A 22,133-nucleotide genomic window follows, 5' to 3' on the forward strand; every position below is an offset into this window, starting at 1 on the left:
CTCGTACACAGAACAAGAAAAAAATCGTTGAAATAAGCCTGAAGAATTCAAACCTCAACAAATATCTCACTATCCTCAAAGAACTTTCTTTCTCAGCTATACATAGCCACCTCTTCTACCAAGCATCTGTTGAGGAAATGATGTAAGCAAACTTCCAAAGATTTTAAATCCCTAACTTTGGCCTAAGTTTAGAAATTGCCAGATTGTACTGTGACTTAAAATCATATCAAAGAAAAATGCATACACTTCTTCCATTTGGCATTTAAAATTTTACTTATGGATTTTTAGAATTATATATGTTAGAGATTGGATATAAAATAGCACTTTCTCAGGAAATGTGTGTTTTTAGAAGACTATGATGATACCATCTTTTGTTAAAAGTACCTCCTATAAAGGATTAGTAACAAGCAACAGAAGAGTCTATGCCAGTGACTTAAATGCTATCTCCAACTGAGAATTAAGAAATAGAAAAAAATCTGCTAATAGAATTAATCTTTAAAAACCTTTCTCAACCACTAACTTGCTGTGGTTCTGAGAAATTATTGAATTCATGAAAGTATTAAGAGCTTCCTTTTCTGTAATGAATGCAAATGGAAGTACAATGGCAGTTATTACATAGTATTGTTTTAATGATTACATATAAACAATGTATAAAATATGGTTACCAAAATGCCCAGCATACATTAAATAACAGCTGACATTTTTATTATTATTTAATCTAAATGAATTTAATATATTGGACTGGTTTTAAAATTGATGGAACTTAATGTCCTTGAAACAACCTGTACAATCTTAATATGCATTCCAAAATTTTTGCATTAAAAACAATATTCATTTAAATATTAGATGTTAATATATGGTTAACATTATGTGAGCCAGTCCAGAGTCACAAAAATAATTTGAAATTTGGAAGCAACCGAGTTAATATAAAGACGGATGTTATATATTAGCATAATAAAAGAGAGTGAATCATAAAACTCTAGCATCTGAAGTGTCATCCACATGAATGTAAAGTTATTAAGTGTGCTGTCATGAAGGGAATTTGTTACCTAGATGCTAAATTAATGTTGGAAGATGGTGTATATACTATGCTATTCTGAAAGCAAAGGCTGGAGATATAAAAAATATAGCATAGAAACTTTGCAGAAGCTAGAAATGTTAGAAACACTGTTATAAATTGAACTAGAACCCCAGCAAGCGAAATCGTGCAGCCCTGCCCACCCATGCGAGCCCCACCACGCTGATTGTGCCACCCATCCATGCCGGTCTTTGGTCGTTACAGCATTAGGTCCACAGGCCTTTTATAATATACTTAGGAGAAGAAAAAAATTTGTGGTTTTTAGATCTTAGACAACTTGTTTAGCATATCACAAACAGCTTTTCACTAATTCCTGCTTTGATATCATTGTAATTTATGTTGAAGTCTACTATGATCTGGAAAAATCATTAACTCCAAAATGGAAAAATTCAAGAGAGGATCCCCTTGTCACCAAAGCCTGGACAATTAGAAAGAAATATATTCCTGTCTAAAAACCAAAATATTATGGAAAATATAAGTTGAATTTTTTTCTTCTACTTTAAGTCAGTTGTTGTTGTTTGGTATTTTGTTCTTAATGGAAGTCATGTAATTATACACATTAATATTATATTTTTAATAAGATATTTATGATATTTTAACCTCAAAATAGAGTGGTATTGTCATGTCACTTAAGGAACTTAGAATGTCTAAGTTCCCCGTAATTTTACCGCTAAATTAAATGCAATCAGAAACTAAAGTTATGACCTAAGTGATAGCAGAGATTTGATCAGATTATGCTATTTTATACTGTTAATCTTTCTATAGATGCTTTCTTTAAATGTAGCTGATTGCATTTATTCACCATATATCTTGTCTCCTCATTATTCAATTACTAAATAAGTAGTACATTATTGATCAAAACCTAATATTATATTGCCAATTTTCACAATTGAAGGTAACCAGAGACATACTGGAATATGTCTTTGCTTAATTATTCCTTAAAAACAAAATCCCAGAGTTGGACAATCTTTAGAAAGAAGTAGTGCACCAGTATGGAGATGCAATACAATTTTATTATTTTTTGAAATCTAAATGTAAGCTAGGTCTAATAAACATAATAACTAACCTGGAAAAATATAGATATGTTTAGGAGATCCACATATATTCTTGAAAGATATTGTATAACAGTGATAGTAAAAAATGAGATATTTTAAAAATGTTTTACAAATTTTATTTTCTAGACCTAATATGAACAAGTTCTATCATTAAAATTTCAGAAACATATATTTTGATAGGAAAGTTTGTGGAACTTATTTTAAATTAAAAAAAAATTAGTACAAATGCTTGTAAATTTTAATAAGCTTTTGAATAATATACCTTGAATATTTTGAAAAACACTTCTTTGATAAATCTTTCACAAATTATTTGAAATTCACTAGAGTGTAACACTCATCCTATATAATAAAAGGTTAATATGCAAATTGCCCCCTTGACCAGGAGTTCGACCCGAAGTTCGACCAGGGGTGAGGCCGGCTGGCCAACCTTCCACGTCCCCCTGCCTCCAGCACCTCCCCCAGCCCCCCAGCCAGTCCGATCCAATTGACCCTGATCTGGGCAGGCCAGCCAGACCACACCTGTGCACAAATTCATGCACCAGGCCTCTAGTTATCTATAATAATAAAAGCATAATATGCTAATTAGACCGGACAATCGAATGACCTTCCGGACATTATCCAGACATCCTTCTGGACGAAGCTGTGGCAGCAGGGGCTGAGGCAGAGGCAGTTAGGGATGATCAGGCAGGCAGGTGAGTGGTTAGGAGCAATCAGGCAGGCAGGCAGAGGCGGTTGGGGCAATCAGGCTGGGAGGCAAGCAGCTAGGGGCGATCAGGCAGGTAGGCAGGCAGAGTAGTTAGGGGCGATCAGATAAGCAGGCAGGTGAGTAGTTAGGGGCAATCAGACAGGCAGGCAGGCAAGTGGTTAGGAGCCAGTGGTCCTGGATTGCGAGAGGGTGCAGGCCGGGCTGAGGGCCTAGTCTCCCACCCCTCCCAGTGTACAAATTTCGTGCATCGGACCTCTAGTATAGTACATAAATGAAATATAAATTATCTTATTTATATAAACATGTGATTTTTCAGTTATAGATAAGACCTACAAGGGATACAGTCCAGAAGAGAGAAAGTTAAACACTACAGAATTCATTTTACTGCCCTACAGAGAAAACATTCTATTTCATTAACAGATTGATTTTAGTCATTTTTTCACTTAAAATTTATTATTTTTTCCTATATAATTCTAAGATTGACTCTTATATATGCTGTCCTTTATAATACTATCACCCTCCTAGTATTCTGCTTTTATCTGGTATTTCTTCTCTTGTATGTCTAACAATCAAAATAAATGTCCTTGGGTCCAAACTCCTATGGGCCCTAGGCTATTTTTGGATAAATAGTGGCAAGGACTTATTAAACAAAACAATTTCTTCTCATCAGTAGTTTACCTACAATAAGCAAGGTAATTGACTGAAATACAATTTTCTTAGAAATTAAAGTACATACCAAATAATAAATAAAACTTGGCTAAATGCAAATATTATATTAGACTATGGGTGAGAAGAATTCAGATCAGAATGTTATTATCCTAAATAGACACATAAAAATAAATAAGACTAAAGTAAAGGAGGTGAGGAATTATGTAGTTAAAATAAATAATAAAAGTTGATTAATATCATGCTGGATGTGTACTTTCTGTGAAGAAGATAAAAATTATCTGCTGCATGGATATGGGGTGAGTAATGCTTTAGGAAAGACAGGTTAAACAAACAAACAAAATAAATGAGGTTTCAGAAAAGCAGAGCAATCATAGAGGTTCATATTTAAGCACCTAAAAGAGAAGGCAGATTAGTATTGAGAGTACTGTTGAGTCTGAAGACCACAGATGTATTGGTAAAGCCATAAAAAATGCTGGGATTTCCTCCAATAGTGCTCAGTAACCTTGAAAGGAGGCAGAGAAAACACATGTTCTGCATAATGCAAGCATAACTATATGCATCATGGCACGTAATGGAAGTGTGACACCTGTTTTTTAATTAGTTATGGAAGAACAAAAACATTTTGCAAGAGGAAACTGACAATAAAATAGTGCCTTCTAGATGCTAGGAACAGTATTTGTATTTTACATACAAGATTCTAACTTACACTTCAATATAACATTGCTTTTATTTTTTCTCAACTACTGCATATGGAAAAAACTTAGCTTCAGAAAATTTAACAAAGAGTCTTGGACAAGAGTAATAAACAGCAGATATAAGATCATATCTAAGTCCTTAAACTAATATATATATATTTTTTTTCCTATGAAAATAAATAGTCTCTTTAGGAGAATGTTTCTCTTTTTAAACTTGGCTCAAAAATTGCAATGTAGAATGATTCAGAAAGTGAGAAATTAAAGGGATAACAGTATTTCAGGATAATGACAAGATTCTTGGCATCTTTGTGGGTGTGAGTTGCTACAATGAAATGATGGCACTATTCCTTGGAATTAAGGAAGTCAAAGAATTTGAAGTAAGATTACAAAATGGTGATGACAGAAAGAAAGATTATAAACTAGGTGCCAGTTATATCAATTAATTATGAGGAACCAAGAAGACTAAAAGTACTAACAAATCTGATACAAGATGTCATGAAACTCAAAGAAGGAGGAGATTTTGAGACATATGGCTAAAGTAATAGTTTGCTAAATGCAATTGTTGACTAACAGGAAGCAAGAATGGCCTTGTGGTGCATGTCTCATCATAGGATGAGTAGCTTTTGCAAAGCATGCTGCGGGAGAAAAAGCTTGAGACTCAATTAGTGTTCATAATATGAAGTATTTTTTAAAGCGTTTTTTGGTAGATTATCAAAAATGGTTGCAGCAATATTTCTCACTGAACAGAGTCTTCTAGAACACCCCCCACCTTCAATCTAAATGACATTCTATAACAATATCAACAAATAGAATATAGAAAGACTTATTTGGTGTCACTTCTGAGGCTAGATCATAAAAGATGAGAACAGCTTACTCTTCTCTCTAGAGGCTTGATGTGGAATCTTATACTATTTTGTGGAAGCCAATGTCATTCAGAGAGGGTACATGTAAGTGTTATAGCTAATAACATCCACTAACATCTCAACTAAGAGCCTTGTGTTTTTTCTAAGGATGGGAAGAACACAGATAAAAGGCATAGTGAAGGAAATACGCTTGTAATAATGGACCAGAAAACAAGAAGTTCAAGCTGTTGATAAAAGTAAGATTTTTTTTATCAGACTGAAGTGTTTATCAACACTAAAAAGAAATGTTGCCGAGAAGGAACAATATCTTATCGTGGAAGAAGTAAGGACCTCCCAGTCAGGAACTGTATATCTTACTTTTACAATTGTGAATATACTAAGCACAGAGTTTATTCCTGTATAATTATTTATTAATTATTATTTTCCAGATGAACAACTGTAAACCTACTGTTGCCTCTGTGTTTATCTATCTATCATCTATTTATCTATCTATCATTGATCTATCTATCTTACTTAATGATTATTGTATTTATTTCCTAATAAGGTAGTTGTAAGCATTGGATACCATCTGCATAGGGAAATATTGTACAAACTTCAAAACATTCCACAATTATAATTAGAACTTATTGACTTTTGGTCACAAAAAAAAAACAACAAAAAAACCTATTCCAGGCTATATTAAAATGCTACCTCCTTTCAGTTTGTCGATGTTAGACTCATTCAATCTTTCTGCCATTGGTCTTCTTTATATATACCCCGTAGAATAATGAGTATACTTATTGAAAATGTTTCAAAGTTCTAAAATATACTTTAGAAAACTCAAGACTATATGGTGAAATTTATACGTAATGCTATATTATCAAAATTACATAAGGGATAATATATATTCATTTAAAAATAAGTTTACATTTCATTGATAATATGTAGCCAGATAGTGGATTTTGTATGAGCAAATGTGGAAAATAATAAGGGAAAATTTTAAATTTAACATATCATATTTGATTCAAATTTTATTGGTGTATGCAAATAAATAGTTAAACGGCATATGTTGTTATAGTGCATTAAAAGTTTAGACTTGTTTTATAAATTTGAGTATTCCCAGAACACCCAAATATTATCTCTTCATTAAGTAATTTAATGTATTCAAGTATTGTGTCCTAGACTCATAATAATAAGTAACTATGGTATATCATATAATTGATTACATGGATTCTATAAGCTAAAGGTGATGTTTGCTCTGCAGTTCTCAGCATAGTAAATGAAATTGTTCATTATACAAATACACTGCCTATTAAAGTAATGACCTAAGGAACAATTTTTTTCAGGAGAAAATATTAGGATTGCTATTTTGTAGCAGCAGTTGATTCCCAAGCAGCAGCCATAATGGGATTAGAAAAACTTCAGTTATTTGCAACCCTGTACCTGAGGTGAAATCTCAGTCCTTAAACACAAAATGGTACTCTCATCTGCCATGATCATGCTGTTTACATTCCTTTTTTTTTTTAAAAAAAATGTTTTTATTGATTTTAGATAGAGAGGAAGGGAGAGGAAGAGAAAGAGAAACATTGATCAGCTGCCTCCTGCACAGCCCCTACTGGGGATCAAGCCTGCAACCAGGGTATGTGACCTGACCGGGAATCAAACTGGTGACCTCTTGGTACACAGGATGGCACTCCAACCAACTGAGCCACATGGGCCAGGGCTGTTTTCATTTTTTTGAAACAGAATTAACTCCATGAAAGTGCTCTTTAAAAGGTCTCAGTTCAAGTATGTCTAGTATATCAAAGATGGTCATCAAATGTTGATCATCCATAGTTAGGTAGATCCTTTGCACCACTAGAATAAAATCTAATGCATAAATGACAGAAAAAATAAATTTCAGTTGACGCTTGAACAACATGGGTTTGAACTGAGTGGTTGCTCTTATACACAAATTTTAAAAATTAATACATACTATTTTAAATATATTTTCTCTTCTTTATGATTGTCTTAATATTTCTGTTCTCCAACTTCACTATAAGAATATAGTATGTAATAAATATAACATACACAATATGTGTTGATTCTCTATGTTAATGGTAGGGCTGCCAGTCAACAGGAGGCTATTAGTACTTAAGTTTTGGAGGGAGGGGTCAAAAGTCATATGCAGTTTTGGCTAGGCTTTCTTTTCAAATTTACTTAATTGATATATCATTAAAATTTACATTATAATTTAATTTATTATCTCATTACCTGTAAAGGTATTCTTTGAATTAATGAAGAATTCCAGTGAATTGCGACACAATTTTGTATCAAAATGTTTTAATCATTTGCAAATATTTTTCTTGAATAAAGAAATGCTCGTATACGTTAGGCCTTTTCTAAAACTGATTTGAAACTATACAACACAAAGTTGATAGAGGTGTTAATGTAAGCCTGTCCATAGTTAAATAGGTTTTTAAAAACTTGAAATTTTTTATCACTATATTCAAATTAGCATATTAAAAAAGTCAGGTATGATCATATCTATTGAAAGGGATGTTTATAATGATACTTGAATAATTCTTGCATTGGGAGTTGATAGCCAACACGTGAAACCATGAAGTCGTTGACTATCAGACAAAATAGAATTTAAAAAATTACCTATAGGATAAAGGTACAACATTTGGTAATTTCAACTTCCTAAATTTTCACTTTCAAATATTTTTCTCTAAGTAAAATTTGAAGCTATCTGTTCCAAAATGTTCCTTATCTTAAAAAAATATGTTCATGACGTTTCCCCATAAAACATATTTCAAAGTCCCAAGATGAAGTAATTAGAGTGTCTGCCTTGAATTCTATAAATTGTCACACCTGTTCACTTGAACAAAGCATAAAAACATGCAGACTTTAACAGATTTCTAGAACTCATTAAAAGACTTACAATGCACCAGCAGAGATTACTTAATATAGAAAACAACACATCAGTCATTTTCAGGCAGACATCAAGTGATTTTTAAGTCACTGAAACTGCTGAGGCAGAAGTAGAAAATTATTACAATTGCAGACAGTATCATTGCAATGTATAGAATATTTGTGGCAAATGATATCCAATTCAGAATTCTACAAAGGAAGACTGCATTCAATATCACAGGACTAAAAGTAGCTATTACATGTTTTTCACTTTAAAAGCAAAGCAATCATGCAATTTTCATAACTGTTATGAAAATTTAACACATTCTGAGTCAAAAATTAAGTGGATATCATATTATTCACATGACCATTTGTTCCAAGACGCTATCTTTCATTTTTAAGAGGTGGTGTGTTTCTTTCGATATTACATCCAATGTCCCAATAAATCACATAACCGAAACTATGATTTTTTTCTTTCTATATATGGCATAAAGAGTGTACAAAATTCAAATATAAACGTGTGACTCCTAAATTGAAAAAAAGATTGCTTCATACCTATTCCAGAGTCAGAAGAGAATCACAATAATTTGAAATTCCTTTAAGATTAAGAACAGCCCCTAGCTCTGATTTTCTTGATTATAAAACATTTATTCATTACCTTATATTTGCTACAGAATGGAGCTATAAGTTTGACTAGATAATAGGCCTTGCTGTCAAGGACACCATATCAGCAGGCAGAGTAAAAGAAGTGAATTTTGGAGAAGGGAAAGATAGAAAGACTTCATTCTAGAGAAGGAAAAAATGATGAGCAGCAACAGAAAATGTGAATGTGTTCATAACAAAATCACTAGAATTAATTGTTTAGAGAAATATTAAAATTAATTATTAAATTAATAATTAATTATTAAATTAATAATTAAATTAATTAGAAATAATTGTGAGAAATAATTAATTGTGAGAAATAATTAATTTCTCTAAATTAATTTAGAGAAATATTAAAAAATAAATTCATAAAAGTAGGTAGAAGACAATTGTATAAATACGTGAATGCTAGAAAAATAAGGAGACTGGACTTGACTCTATTTGTTAAACTGAATAAATAAACATTAGATGAAGGGTCATTATGTCAGACAAGCAAAAGTAACAACAGCTAAAATAATTGAATGCTTACTATATATCTGCCATTTTTACTAAGTACTTACCATGGGTTGTTTCATTTAATCCTCATAAAAATCCATGAGATGTTTTGATAATTCTCAAAATTTTACAAATCAGGAAATTAAAATTTAGAGAGCTTAAATAATATTCTAAAGGCCATAGAGCCAGGGAGATGTAGAGATGATCTTGGAACACAAGTCTGCTTAACTTTAATGCAATGCCATATTAACCACACCCCTGCTGTATTTATTATCTTATTCATTCTGCAGAGCAAGCGGGGAAGTTGTGCCATATTTTTTCATAATATACGTGATGTAACTGAAGATTAGATGACTAAAATTTGTCTATGACTACTGCAAAATCTATTAACCAAACTCACATAACTCTCATGTTCATCCTTCTACTATGTAACATTAGAAAAGGGAAAGCATTTAGAGTGTTTTGAGAAAGCAATATTTACAAAGGCATATTGAGAAAATTAAGTTGGTCATACTAGGCAAAATTATTTGGGCAAGACATTATATTATTTGTTATAGCTACTCAATTGTCTCTCCTCAAATGTTCAACATTTTCACAGTGCTCTATTTACTGAAGCTGCCTCATTTATAGTTGTTTCATATTAAAATAATCACTATAATATATAAAGTGAATAAATTAATATCTATGCCTAATTATGCATATTTGATGCTTTATATTACATGTATCCACCTGCAAGTCCCTGTTTAAGTTGGATCTTAGTGTGATATTACTGTAGATCACTCTGAGCATAGAACTACAGATCCCACCAATGCTGATGATCATAGTGACCAAATGAGGCTTGACAATGTAAAAATAGTAACAATCCAGAGTCAAATACATAAATTCCTTCCTAGCCAATATACATCGCTAAATGTATTAGATTAACTTGTTTAACTATTTGCCATAATTTTTTTAATCGTCACCCAAGGATATTTTTTCCATTGATTTTTTAGAGAAAATGGAAGGGAGGGAGAGAGACACATCAATTGGTTGCCTCCCATATGTCCCGAGGGTAGGACCAAGCCTGCAACCAAGGTAGTAGCCTTGATCGAAATTGAACCCATGGCCCTTTAGTCCATAGGCCACCACTCTAACCACTGAGCAAAATTGGCTAGGGCTGTCATAATTTTAAGTACAAATTTTATAAATGCTAAGCCTTAAAGTTGATTTTACATGTAGTTTGCCCATTGGCTCATGAAATGACATTAACTATCCACACTACTTAACAAATTACACTTATGAGGACAAGGAATAGTTCAATTTTCTAAATGGCAGGGGGTTAGAGCTAGAGTTGAATTGACTGAGATTAATTTTCCAGCCTCGATCAGGATTGAATTTCAAAATAGGATTAAAGTTCAATTATTGAAAAATAAAAAAGTTATATCTGATTTAGCTCCTGCTAGCATTTCTTTCCATGGACAAAATACTATTCTCCTTAAATTCTACCCACTGCTGGAGGTTACAAATTGGAGAAATCAACTTTAAATTAAAAATATTCTTCCAACCCTATGATTTAAACTGCTAATGAAATGCCTTACAATATTCTTCACTAGGCAGATTGGACCACTTGTTACCTGTCCGATGATACCTGAGGTTATCACATCCTGAAATATAATTATTCCTCCAATGCCATGCTGTGGTCTATAAATCATCTTGGGTACAGAGATCCCACCATGTCTTGCAAATGAACCTTCTTGAATCTTTAAACTAAAATTGCTTTTTGTAGCTGTCAGTCTTAAACTAAGACTGAGGAGTTTATTTTCTGACAACCACATTTCCTATAACAAACTCATATTTTAAAAAGTTTGATAAGAAGTCAGAAACTGATCATATATAGAATGAGAATGTTAATGATTGAATGGATTACTGAAAAATACATTAATTTTTTTGCAATAAACCTTATGAAATTATAGAATTAGAGTAAATCACTTTATAATGGATACATAAAATTTACATAATGTTTTCAAATGTGGAATTACAGATTTAGATTAGATTTTAATTCTTAATTTTACTTTTATTATGACTGAGATTGACCTCATGGTTAATTGTTCTTATTTATACTCCTTCTTAATATTGAAGTGTCTTAAAAATCTCGAATAGGTTTTTTCTAAAGGCTCAATAGTTTCCAAATTGGATTGGTATATCTACACCTTAATTCTTTGCAGTCTTGATATAAATTTTCAATATATCATTAAACTGTTTCTACCATAATAGCTGTAATTTCCCAAAGACAATGAGTTCCAAATTTCTCAGTTTTAAGTGAAACTCAACAGCAAAGTAAATTTGAATAAAGGCTAATTTATGTAGTCACTGTTTGTCAAAGCACTAGAAATATAACGTTTTCAGATTTTTAATATGACTTTTTAAAATATAATCTCAACTCATTTATGAATCATGTTTCATATATCATCATCCTAATATATGAAAACCCATAATGACCGGAGGCTCCACTGAACGCCAGGCTGCATGAGCAGCAGGCTCCGTGGGTGGGCACTGGCGAGCAGGCTGAACTGCTGACCTCTCGGCAGAGAGAGGCGGGGCTGATAAGCGGGTCTCACAGCTACTAGCGAGGCCCTGAGAGAGAGAGAGAGAGAGAGACCAGTCCCCCTCTCTGCTGTGTTCCTGGGGGCCCGGGGCCACTCCTTGGTAGGCACGCCTGACCCATCCCCCTGTAATGGCGCTACCAACTCTCCTGGAGAAGTTAGTGAAACTTAAAAAGCAGCAGCTCTGAAGATTATAAATTGTGCACTGAGAACGCCATAGGCTGTGGAGGGCTGCACAGTCCACGGCTCTTGAATCACTGGTAGCAGCCTCCCGAGCCACCTGGTCCCTCCTGGCTCCTGCCCCTGCCTGCCTCTGCCAGGGGCTTGGGCCAAACTCTGGGAGCTTCCTGAAGGCTCTCAACTAACACCTCACTTTCCAGTCCAGCCCACCAGCACCCTCAGCAAGCCAACCTACTGGTCAGAGCATTTGCCCCCTGGTGGTCAGTGTGCGTCATAGCGAATAATTGAGCAGAACTCCCAGTCCAGGGGACAATTTGCATATTAGACTTTTATTAGATAGGACTAGAGGCCCCGTGCATGAAAATTCATGCACTCAGGGAGGTCTCTTAGCCCTGCCTGTGCCCTCTCGCCGCCCGGGAGCCTTCAGGGGATGTCTGACTAAGGGCTTAGGCCTGCTCCCCAGAGGGAGCGGGCCTAAACTGCAGTCTGGCCTCCCTCTGTGGGAGGCAACCAGGCAGGCCACTGGTCACTGCTGCCCCGATTGCTGTCCCCTCTCTCTGCCCACTGGCATGTGCCTTGCCTGGCCTGGTGCCACCTGCTCACCAGCCTTGCCCCCCACTGACCAGTTGTTCCACTGTTCGATAGATTTGCATATTATGCTTTTATTATGTAGGATGGTTGTTTTCACCCTATCATAGCAAAGCTGTGTTATTGCAATTGAAACCATAAAGTTCAGAAAGTCTAAAATATTTACTATCTAACCCTTTCCAGAAGAAAAGTATACAAGCCCTTGAACTGTTTACATATTTTATTATATGCTGATGTTTATTTTTTTAATAATGCTCCATTTATTGGATTTACTTTATTTCTATTTACTGGATCTTTCTTTTTTAATTTACCTTTATTGTTAAAACTATCAGAGATGTGCCTCTTTCCTCATTGACCCCTTCCACTTTACCCCCGCCCCCCCCAGGCTTTCACCACACTATTGACTATGTCCTGCATATGAGTTCGTTGGGTGATATCTCCCCCACAATCCCCTCCTAACTTTTTACTTCATAATAGATATTTAATATATTATAAGATCAAAAGAAACAATTTACAGTTTAATAAAAATATTTCATATTTATGTTTTCCTATAAATTTGATAATGAATACATAGTTTGTCCCTAAACCATGTTACTATTCATGACTCACCACAGTGTATTAGTGACTTATACTAGTACATGTACTGGCCCCATAGCTAGAATAAGTTCTCATACAGTTAAAATTTGCCACACTACTAGTGAAATCAGAGGCTTCAAATAGATAATTAATTTCGATAGTGGTTTGATTATTCTATCCAATTCTTTGGGGAAAAATAAAGCTTTACTAAAGTGTATTCTGTTGAAGGCAAGATATCTGACCTTAGAAATACTATTGAAAATTTAGTAAAATTGTTTAAAGATAAAGTTATTGTTTTAAAATTGTGTATTTTATTACATATATCCTAATATATATTGTTTCATTTAAGTAGAGGATGGAAAAATGTACTTGTAATTTATTGTCATACACACATAATTCATATTGTAAATCCAAAATAGTTGTGATAGTCAGACAATTGGATTAGAATCCCTAGCTGAAAAGTTCACAAATAACTTTAAATATTTACAAGTCAGCACACTAATTTTTTTGTGACAAACTGATATTGAAAAAAAAAAGTTACATATCAGAATGTGTTTTCTCTCACTGTTGTCCACATTTAGATTTTAGTGATGTTTAAACTTCTGAGGAATGACTGAAAATAAACCGAAGTATTTTAGGAATGTTTTGACATGTTAGTGGAAGAATCCTTCAAATGTTGGTTACATCTTGTTTAAAATCAGTTATGAGAATTTAATTTAAAAAATAACATTAAACACAAAAAATCAGTTTTTGAAAGTGTGAGTTGTACTTATTTTCTTAAAAGCATTAAAAAGCATTAAAGTTTATTCCTATACAATGCAATGAAGACACTTAACAAATTCAATAAGTTCAAAATTATACAGGTTTATAAACATTACTAGTGGCCTGTTGCACAAAATTCATGCACATTAAAAGGGAATTAATTAGAGGAAATATTTTAATATTGCTATTTGCCCTTTCTCTATAATAGAAGTGTCAGAGATAAAAGAAAATTAGTAAAATGTATATGAAAATCTCCCTCCTATCAGAGTCTGGGGCACACCATGGGACCTAGAGTTAAGTCCCCGCTGACCACCCACAGGTGCTTCAAAAACACAGGAGACCCAGACCTGGCCGGCCCCACCCCTGTCAAGCCCCTCAGGGCAGGGGGCCCAGCCTCAGGTCTCCCGGCCTGGCACCGGGTGGGGGGTGCAGTCTGAGGTCCCCCATTAAGCCCTGCCTGGTGGGGGGCACAGTCTCAGGTCCCCCAGCCCAGCGTTGAGGCAGGGGGTGCGGCCTGAGGTCCCCTGTCAAGCCCCATGGGGCGGGGGGCGGGGCCTGAGGTCCCCTGTCAAGCCCTGGTGTGGCCTGAGGTCCCTCACCCCGGCCAGGCACCATGCAGCCTCAGGTCCCTGCTGTTTGGTCATGATGTTATGGCATCCTGGCTAATTTACATATTCCTCTATTATATAGATAGATAACTGCTTTGGAATAGCTGGGTATGTGGGAAACAGTATTTAAAGGGAGCACCTATATTTCATGGATAGATTGATGTGCTAGAACAAAATGGAATTAAATTGAAAAGGTCTATAACTCTGCAGCACCTAAGTTTTGCCAACACTCAACACTCAAAGGGATTATATATTTAGAGATCATTTGTTTTGTGAGGATTATTTTTGAAAACATGAGTCAAATAAAATAATTCTGAATAGAATAAAAATATGGATCTGATGTAAATATATGATCTATGTATTTTATACAAAAAATAGAATTGAGGATACTTTCCATTTAGCAGATTTTCCCAAGAGATGAACAGAAACCTCAATATGTGTACAGTGACATTTTTTCAATTAAGAATGGCATAATTAGGAAAAGAGTTGAAAGCAATAAATTTAAACTTATTAATAATAAATACAATCTTGAACAAGGTATAGATGATTTTATAAAAAATTAAAATGATAAAACCATATGAAAAAAATACTCAATCTTCAGAAAAAAATACTAGAGATAACTATGACTAAACATAGTTCCTGTTGAATTATTTTTTAATGTTCAGATAATCAATATAAAATATGTTCAAAATTTTCCCTTTGATTTACAGATATCAAATTGCAATCATTTTCTTTGGAAATAATTTTATTTAAAATAATCTTGTATAAACTATCTTCTTTGTCTGCTTATTTAATGAAATGAAATTGCCAATCAATAAATAACTGTTTCAAATATTATGTAATTACTAGAGGCCTGGTGCACGAAATTCGTGCACGGGGGTGGGAGTGTCCCTCAGCCCAGCCTGTACCCTCTCCAATCTGGGACCCCTCGAGGGATGTCTGACTGCCCATTTAGGCCCGATCCCAGTGGGATCGGGCCTAAATGGGCAGTTGGTTATCCCTCTCACAATCCAGGACTGCTGGCTCCCAACTGCTTGTCTGCCTGCCTTCCTGATTGCCCCTAACCACTTCTGCCTGCCAGCCTGATCACCCCCTAACCACTCTCATGCCAGCCTGATTGATGACTAATTGCTCCCCTGCAAGCCTGTTTGTCCCCAACTTCCCTCCTCTGCCAGCCCGGTCACCCCTAACTGCCCTCCCCTACAGGGTTGATCGCCTCCAACTTCCCGCCCTTGCAGGCAGGGTGCCTCCCATCTGCCCTCCCCTGCTGGCCATCTTGTGGTGGCCATCTTGTGTCCACATGGGGGCAGGATCTTTGACCACATGGGGGCAGACATATTGTGTGTTGAGTGGTGGTCAATCTACATATTACTTTTTTATTAGATAGGATAGAGGCCTGGTGCAGGAGTGGGGGCCAGCTGGTTTGCCCTGAAGGGTGTCCCGGATCAGGGTGGGGTTCCCTTGGGGCATGGGGCGGCCTGAGTGAGGGGCCTGTGGTGATTTGCAGGCCGGCCATACCCCCTGGCGACCCAAGCAGAGGCACTGGTATCTGGAATTTATTTTCCTTCTACAATTGAAACTTTGTAGCCTGGAGCGGAGCCAAGCCTGCTGCATGCTCCACCGGCAGCCATTTCTGTGGCAGTTAATTCACCTTCTATAATTGAAACTTTGTAGCCTTAAGCAGAGGCCTGAGCCTGGCCAGGGTGTGCAGAAAGCTTTGCTTTCTCCATTACCACGGGCAACCCTGGCCTGGTCTCTCCAGCTCCGTGGCTGCCGCCATTCTGTTTGAATTTGTTTACCTTCTATAATTGAAACTTTGTAGCTTGAGTGGAGGCTTAGGCCTGTCAAGGGCAGGTGGAAAGCTTGTTTCCCTCTGTTGCCTGGGAAACCTTGCTCTCGGTGGCTGTAGCCATCTTGGTTCAGTTTATTTGCATACTCGCCCTGATTGGCTGGTGGGCATGGCTTGGGCTGGTGGGCGTGGCTTGGGTGTAGCAGAGGTATGGTCAATTTGCATATTTGTCTATTATTAGGTAGGATAACTGAGACAGGTCAGTAAGCCAAAACAAGTGGAACCGGGAAACTGAGACAGATAGCTGAACAAACTGGCAGAACAATTTACCGCAGGTACAGAATGCCTAACAAGGGGCAAAGCTAGGGAAACAAGGACCTCGCCCCAGGGTGACCTTCCCATCCCTAGCATATTGCTGCTCATGTGGTTTGGACTCCCTCACCTTTCTCCCCTAGAGATAACATCTATGCCTCAATTGTATTTCAGCCCCAATCCCAGACAAGCAATGCCATTGCTCACCTCAGAACCAGCTGCCTTGACTAATGACCACCTGCCCTCAAGCCCACCAATCAGGGGAGACCATGACCCAAAAAGAGCACACCTGCAAAACCTAAGAATATTCTATTGAGACCTTCCCAGGAGATCTCCCCTAAGATTCCTGCCTGGAAGAGAGAAATAAATATCCTCAACACAAAAGGTGCAGTATGTGCCCTCTCTCAGGAGCACACCTGCACCATTCGGCTTCCCTGTTATTCTAAGGAACCTCATGAGACTTGCATCCTGTGGAGTGGTGGGCAGTGACAGCGTGTCCTAAGCCAAACCCCTGAACCTGTCTCCAAGGTCCACTTTTTCTCTGACTTCTCAGTGAGCTAAAGCAGCCCAGTCTAGGCACTCCTGTTGCTTCTTCCATGCTAAGCTCTTCCTTGGTTCACTGTCCTGAGTGTGCTTTTACTGCAGCCAATAAGTCATTGCTTGCTTTGCTGTATTTTGTTTTGACTGAAATCTTTCCTTCAAAGAGACAAGAACCAAGGTCTCATCCTCTCAGCAATGATATAACTGCTTTTAGCTACCTCTTTTGCTCAAGAATGCTATTATTTGAAAGGCAATTACATGGTTCCCATATGTATGCAGCATATGGTAAGAGACTGTAAAACATCTTTCATTTCATAACATACCTCAAGGAAACAAAAGACTTGAAGGAAAAAAGACCAGAAAAGATTTATTTGAAGATAATTGGAATTCCTTTTTTTTTTTTTAAGGTTTCATCTTTTTTTTTTTTAATTCTGTATCAATTGACATTCAGTATCATTTTATAGCAGTGTTAGGTGTACAGCATTCTAGTTAGAAAATTATATAATTCACAAACTAATTCCCCCAATAATTCTAGTACTCACTTAGCTCCACACATAGTTATGACTATATTATTGACTATATTGCCTATACTGTTCTTTACATCCCCATGATTATTCTGTAACTGATAAATTGTACTTCTAAAATCCCTTAACTTTTTTCTATCAGCTCCCTAGCCCCCTCTGATCTGGCAACCCTCAGGTTTTTTTACTGTACTCATGAGTCTATTTCAACTTTGTTTGCTTATTTTGTTTTAGATCCCATATATAAGAGGAGTTCTTACTGCCTTCATTGTTACCAATCCCTCTTACTATCAGGCAATGGCTGATGCACTCTACCAAAAATTTCAAATCTCTTTCAACTTAATTAGGTAGAAGGACCTGCAAGAGAAACACTGTAATGTTACTATTCCCTGTGGTTTGGGAGACAATCATCTTCTGTTTTACTCCCACAAAAGAAATATTTAGGTATCCAATTGTGGCTAAAGATACCACTGCCTAAAGACAGTTTAAAGTGGGACAGATACACTGATAGTGAGGTATATTTCCCAGAAAATGGAAAACTGTGGAAGACTTCAAAGATATACGCAATGGTTTAAACACATTTTCATTGTTAAAACATTTAACCAAAGTTAAGAAACTACTGGCTTAAACAATTATTTCATTTTACATCTTTAAATTCATTTGAGAAGAAATAAAACATTTTTATCCTTCATAAAAAATGATTTGTCTGTCACATAAGGAAATAAATTAATTACTATTATGCAACTTATCTGCAAAATGTGCACTATTTCTAAAAATATTTTAGTACTTAAGAACAAATATATTTTATCATGATTTAAAAATGTCAGCTGTTTTCCAAACTCTTTCTATATTGTGGAATATTTAGCAGGATAATCAATTATTTGTTAACCAAATAGATTTAAAAACTTATTTCCTAAAAAAATGTCAGAATATAGAGACTCTAAAATTGTATTTTTCAGTAATAAATGAAACATTTTAAATTTAATTTAAAATTAAAAAGACAAAATTAATATTATTTACATGTATAAATGTACATATATGAGCATTTTTTTTACCTGAAAATGGTTCATCACATTTATAAATGAAACTATTTGCAGCAATATTGCTACAATTTCCATGGAAACAGCTACATGGTTGACATTGGCCAATTATTTCTGAACAATTTAGGCCTGCAAAAGTGAAAGAAAATCAACTTTTAAATTAAATTAATAGATTTACATTTTATATAGTTAATTATAGTAAATTTTTCCAAAATTCTTTAATAATAATTATAAAAAGTTTGACAAAATGTAATTCTAATTAAGAAATAGTGCTACACAGTGATGTATTTAAATTGAAACAATTTCCATAAGTTTTATATCAGTTTTTTCATCATCTGATCCTTGCTATAATATTCAAATATTTTTCTGATTGTTGATGAGACCTTTAGTTAATTTTCATGATAATTTGAATTTGTTAATCATGTTTTGACAGCAGATAATACACATAAGTACCAGTTCTTCAACAAACACTGATAGAATTGCAGTAGTAACTGAAAAAATGACACATTGTGTCTTAAACATACCACCTAATCAAGGTAATGACTCTAAAGCAGAAAAATGGGGTAAAATTATACCATCTAAAGAGGAACCAGTGCATAAAGATTTAGTTAAGCAAATGCATAAGCTCTAGAGATCTGCTGTATAACGTACTATTGTCAACAATAATATGTTATGCACTTAAAATTTTAAGAGGGTAGCCCAATTGGTATGGCTCAGTGGTTGAGCATCACCTATGAACCAAGAGGTCAAAGTTTGATTCCAGGTCAGGGCACATGCCCGGGTTGCTGGGTTGATCCCTAGTGGAGGGCGTGCAAGAGGCAGCAAATCAATTATTCTCTGTTATCATTGATGTTTCTATCTCTCCCTTCCTCTCTAAAATCAATAAAAAATATTTTTAAAAAGTTTAAGAGGGTATATCTAATATTAAGAGTTGTTTCCACAGTAAAATAAAATATTTAAAAAATCTAAATTATGGGGGTAGGGGAAAGAGTGTTTGGATTCTTAAAAGCTACACATAAAATTCTAAATCCTATGCTTTCTTGCCTTTGTTGTTATATCAAGTTTGTCAAATTCCACTTACATAAACTATGATGGTCTTACTATATCACATACCATAACCTTGCATACAATATTTTTCAATGTAGTTAATCATCTCATAATATCCTTCACAGAAGAATGTGCCTAGAATATTTCAGGGCATGGCAAGTGGACAACTGTTACTGCAAAACAGTTATACACAATTTGACAAAATACCCCCAATTCTAATTGAATTCTTAATTTAAATTTTAAGCAGTTTTTGCCATGATCAATGATGTTTTTCAAATTCTTTGTAAACTCTGACATCCCTGCCTCAGAGGTCTCCTTCCTTCATTCTCCTCCAAACAACTTCCAACAAAATGAAATATAATTAAATATAATTGTGTGCCAAAATATTCCCACATATAAAAACAAAATTAACAGTAGAATGTTTGTAGGTCATGTCCTTTTGATATTAGTGAGTGTAATGAGATAAATTGTTATACCCCCTCCATTTGTTGAAATCCTAATTCCAAGGCTACATAATTTGACAATATTTGAAGGTAGGATTTTTGCAAATAGTAGTTTATGAATTCACTTTATTTTTGTATTTCAATAGAATTATGTTATTTATAAAGTAATCTTACCTGAAAATGGTGGGGGACAGATACATTCATATCCTTGCTCATTCCATTTTTCTCTTTTATTAATGCAACTGTCATTATTTTTACAGGGTTTATAAGAACATGCATCAAATTCCTGGCAGTATTTTCCAGAAAATGGAGATTCGCAATGACAGTTGTATGTCTTGCTCCAAATTTCAGTAAGGCATTTACCATGCCCAGAGCAATATTCTGAATTCAGATATTCCGGGCAGAACTGCTCTTTCACTGTCACATTTAGTCGAAGTCCCAGTTGACAAAGCGATGGACCACTTGCCATTACTGTAATAAAATAATGTGTCCCAACAGTCAGCCACTGAGAGTTAACAGTGTGCATTCCTTTTAGCTTGCAACCAAAAAGTAACTGCTCTTCAGCTGTGGCATTCTGCAGACAGTCAATGAAGGATGCTTCAGAAACATTCATCAAATTTAGTTCTGGAGAGTGAAGAGATGGTTCAGAAGAAATTACAAGGATGTCTCCTAATTGAATTTGCAAAGGGCAAATCTGGGGGACAGCCTGATTGCCTGAAGTACTCATTTTAGTATTTATGTCCTCAAACCAGCAATCTCCATAGGCGTCCATGCAAGTGTTTTCTGTTAGTGTCCAATTCACCACATATGATGAGGATTGTGCATGCCATTCTTCCACCAATTGCCATTTACATGTTGTTTTTCCATTTATAAACATGCAGTGAAGAACCAGCAGGCTCAGAAGCATAATTGATTTGTTAGTCATTATAGGAAGTTGTATTTTACAGTCTATCATGAAAATGTCATAAATGATTGCTCGACATGGGCTTTCAATGTTGCTAGACATTTCTAAGCAGAGATTTTGTTCAGGGATTCTGGGGAACTGGCTCTTTGGTTTTCTTTACTATTCCCAAAGTGCAAGTGAACTCAACGACTGGATATTGATTAAGAAACAGGAGGTTCGTTCTGCTGTTTTAAATAACCCTTCAAACAGAAAAACATACATTGTTATTGAGTGTTTTCCTAAATTACTTAATGATACAAAAATTTATTTGCTGTTTTCGGAAAAAAACTGTGTCATTAGCAGATAGGCATCTTTTCTGTGAAACAGGCCAGGAAAAATTGTAGTTATTATGTTGTATCTCATCCTTCCCTATATAATCACCTGATTCTGAAAAGGTTTGATATCACTGTCATTGAACCAGCAACTTACTATAGTTTTTTATGAGAAGCTTGATTGTAACTGGAACACAGCAATAGTCAACATCTTTAATGGATAGATGTAATTTTCTTCAGATATAAGTATCCCTTTTCTGATTAGTTTTAGGGAAAAAAAAAACACTTTAAAAGACATAAAATAAGAATTAAGTGATTTAAATATAATGTTCATGTAATATTTTTATACAAATATAAGCCCTAAGATACCTGTTGGTGACAAATCATGTTCTTCTAATGGTAATCCAGGAGGTGGAAGCTCTCATATACATAATGGACACATAGAATATTCTATTGTACAAATGAGTAAACTTAGAATGAGTTTTTAACTTCTGCAGGAATGGTGGAAGCACGGCAGAAAGTGTAAAATGGTGTGATGGAAGGATGATAAATAGAGGTAGTGTGGCAGTAATGTTCTCTTTCATCACTCACCACAGGTATGAAAAGAGGGGTCAGGGGATCAGTTCTATGGGAAGACATCTCAACTCCCAGAAAGAAGGCAATCTGATGTAATGTACTGACCCAATTAAAATATAGTAACTACTACATACTGAGGTTTTTCACAGTGCAAATCACTACTCTATTTGATTAACAAATACACTATAAATCTTACAACAAATCTCAAATTCAGAGAAGAAAGCAATTTGTGTAACAGAAATATATGCTCTTTGGATCTCAATTATGTTATTTATTCATT

General features: G+C 35.1%; 1 protein-coding gene across 1 annotated transcript in view; it reads right to left on the reverse strand.

Moving 5' to 3' along the window:
• Positions 1-20,987, reverse strand: part of EYS (eyes shut homolog) — a 1,391,558-nt gene extending 1,370,571 nt beyond the window's left edge. The window contains 2 exon segments of the mRNA XM_054722350.1: positions 18,588-18,701; positions 20,237-20,987. Of these exon segments, the coding sequence (XP_054578325.1) occupies positions 18,588-18,701; positions 20,237-20,987 (865 nt within the window).
• Between the last annotated feature and the right edge of the window lie 1,146 nt (positions 20,988-22,133).

The sequence above is a fragment of the Eptesicus fuscus genome, chromosome 10 (genome assembly GCF_027574615.1).
Source record: "Eptesicus fuscus isolate TK198812 chromosome 10, DD_ASM_mEF_20220401, whole genome shotgun sequence".
Taxonomy (NCBI): Eukaryota; Metazoa; Chordata; class Mammalia; order Chiroptera; family Vespertilionidae; genus Eptesicus; species Eptesicus fuscus.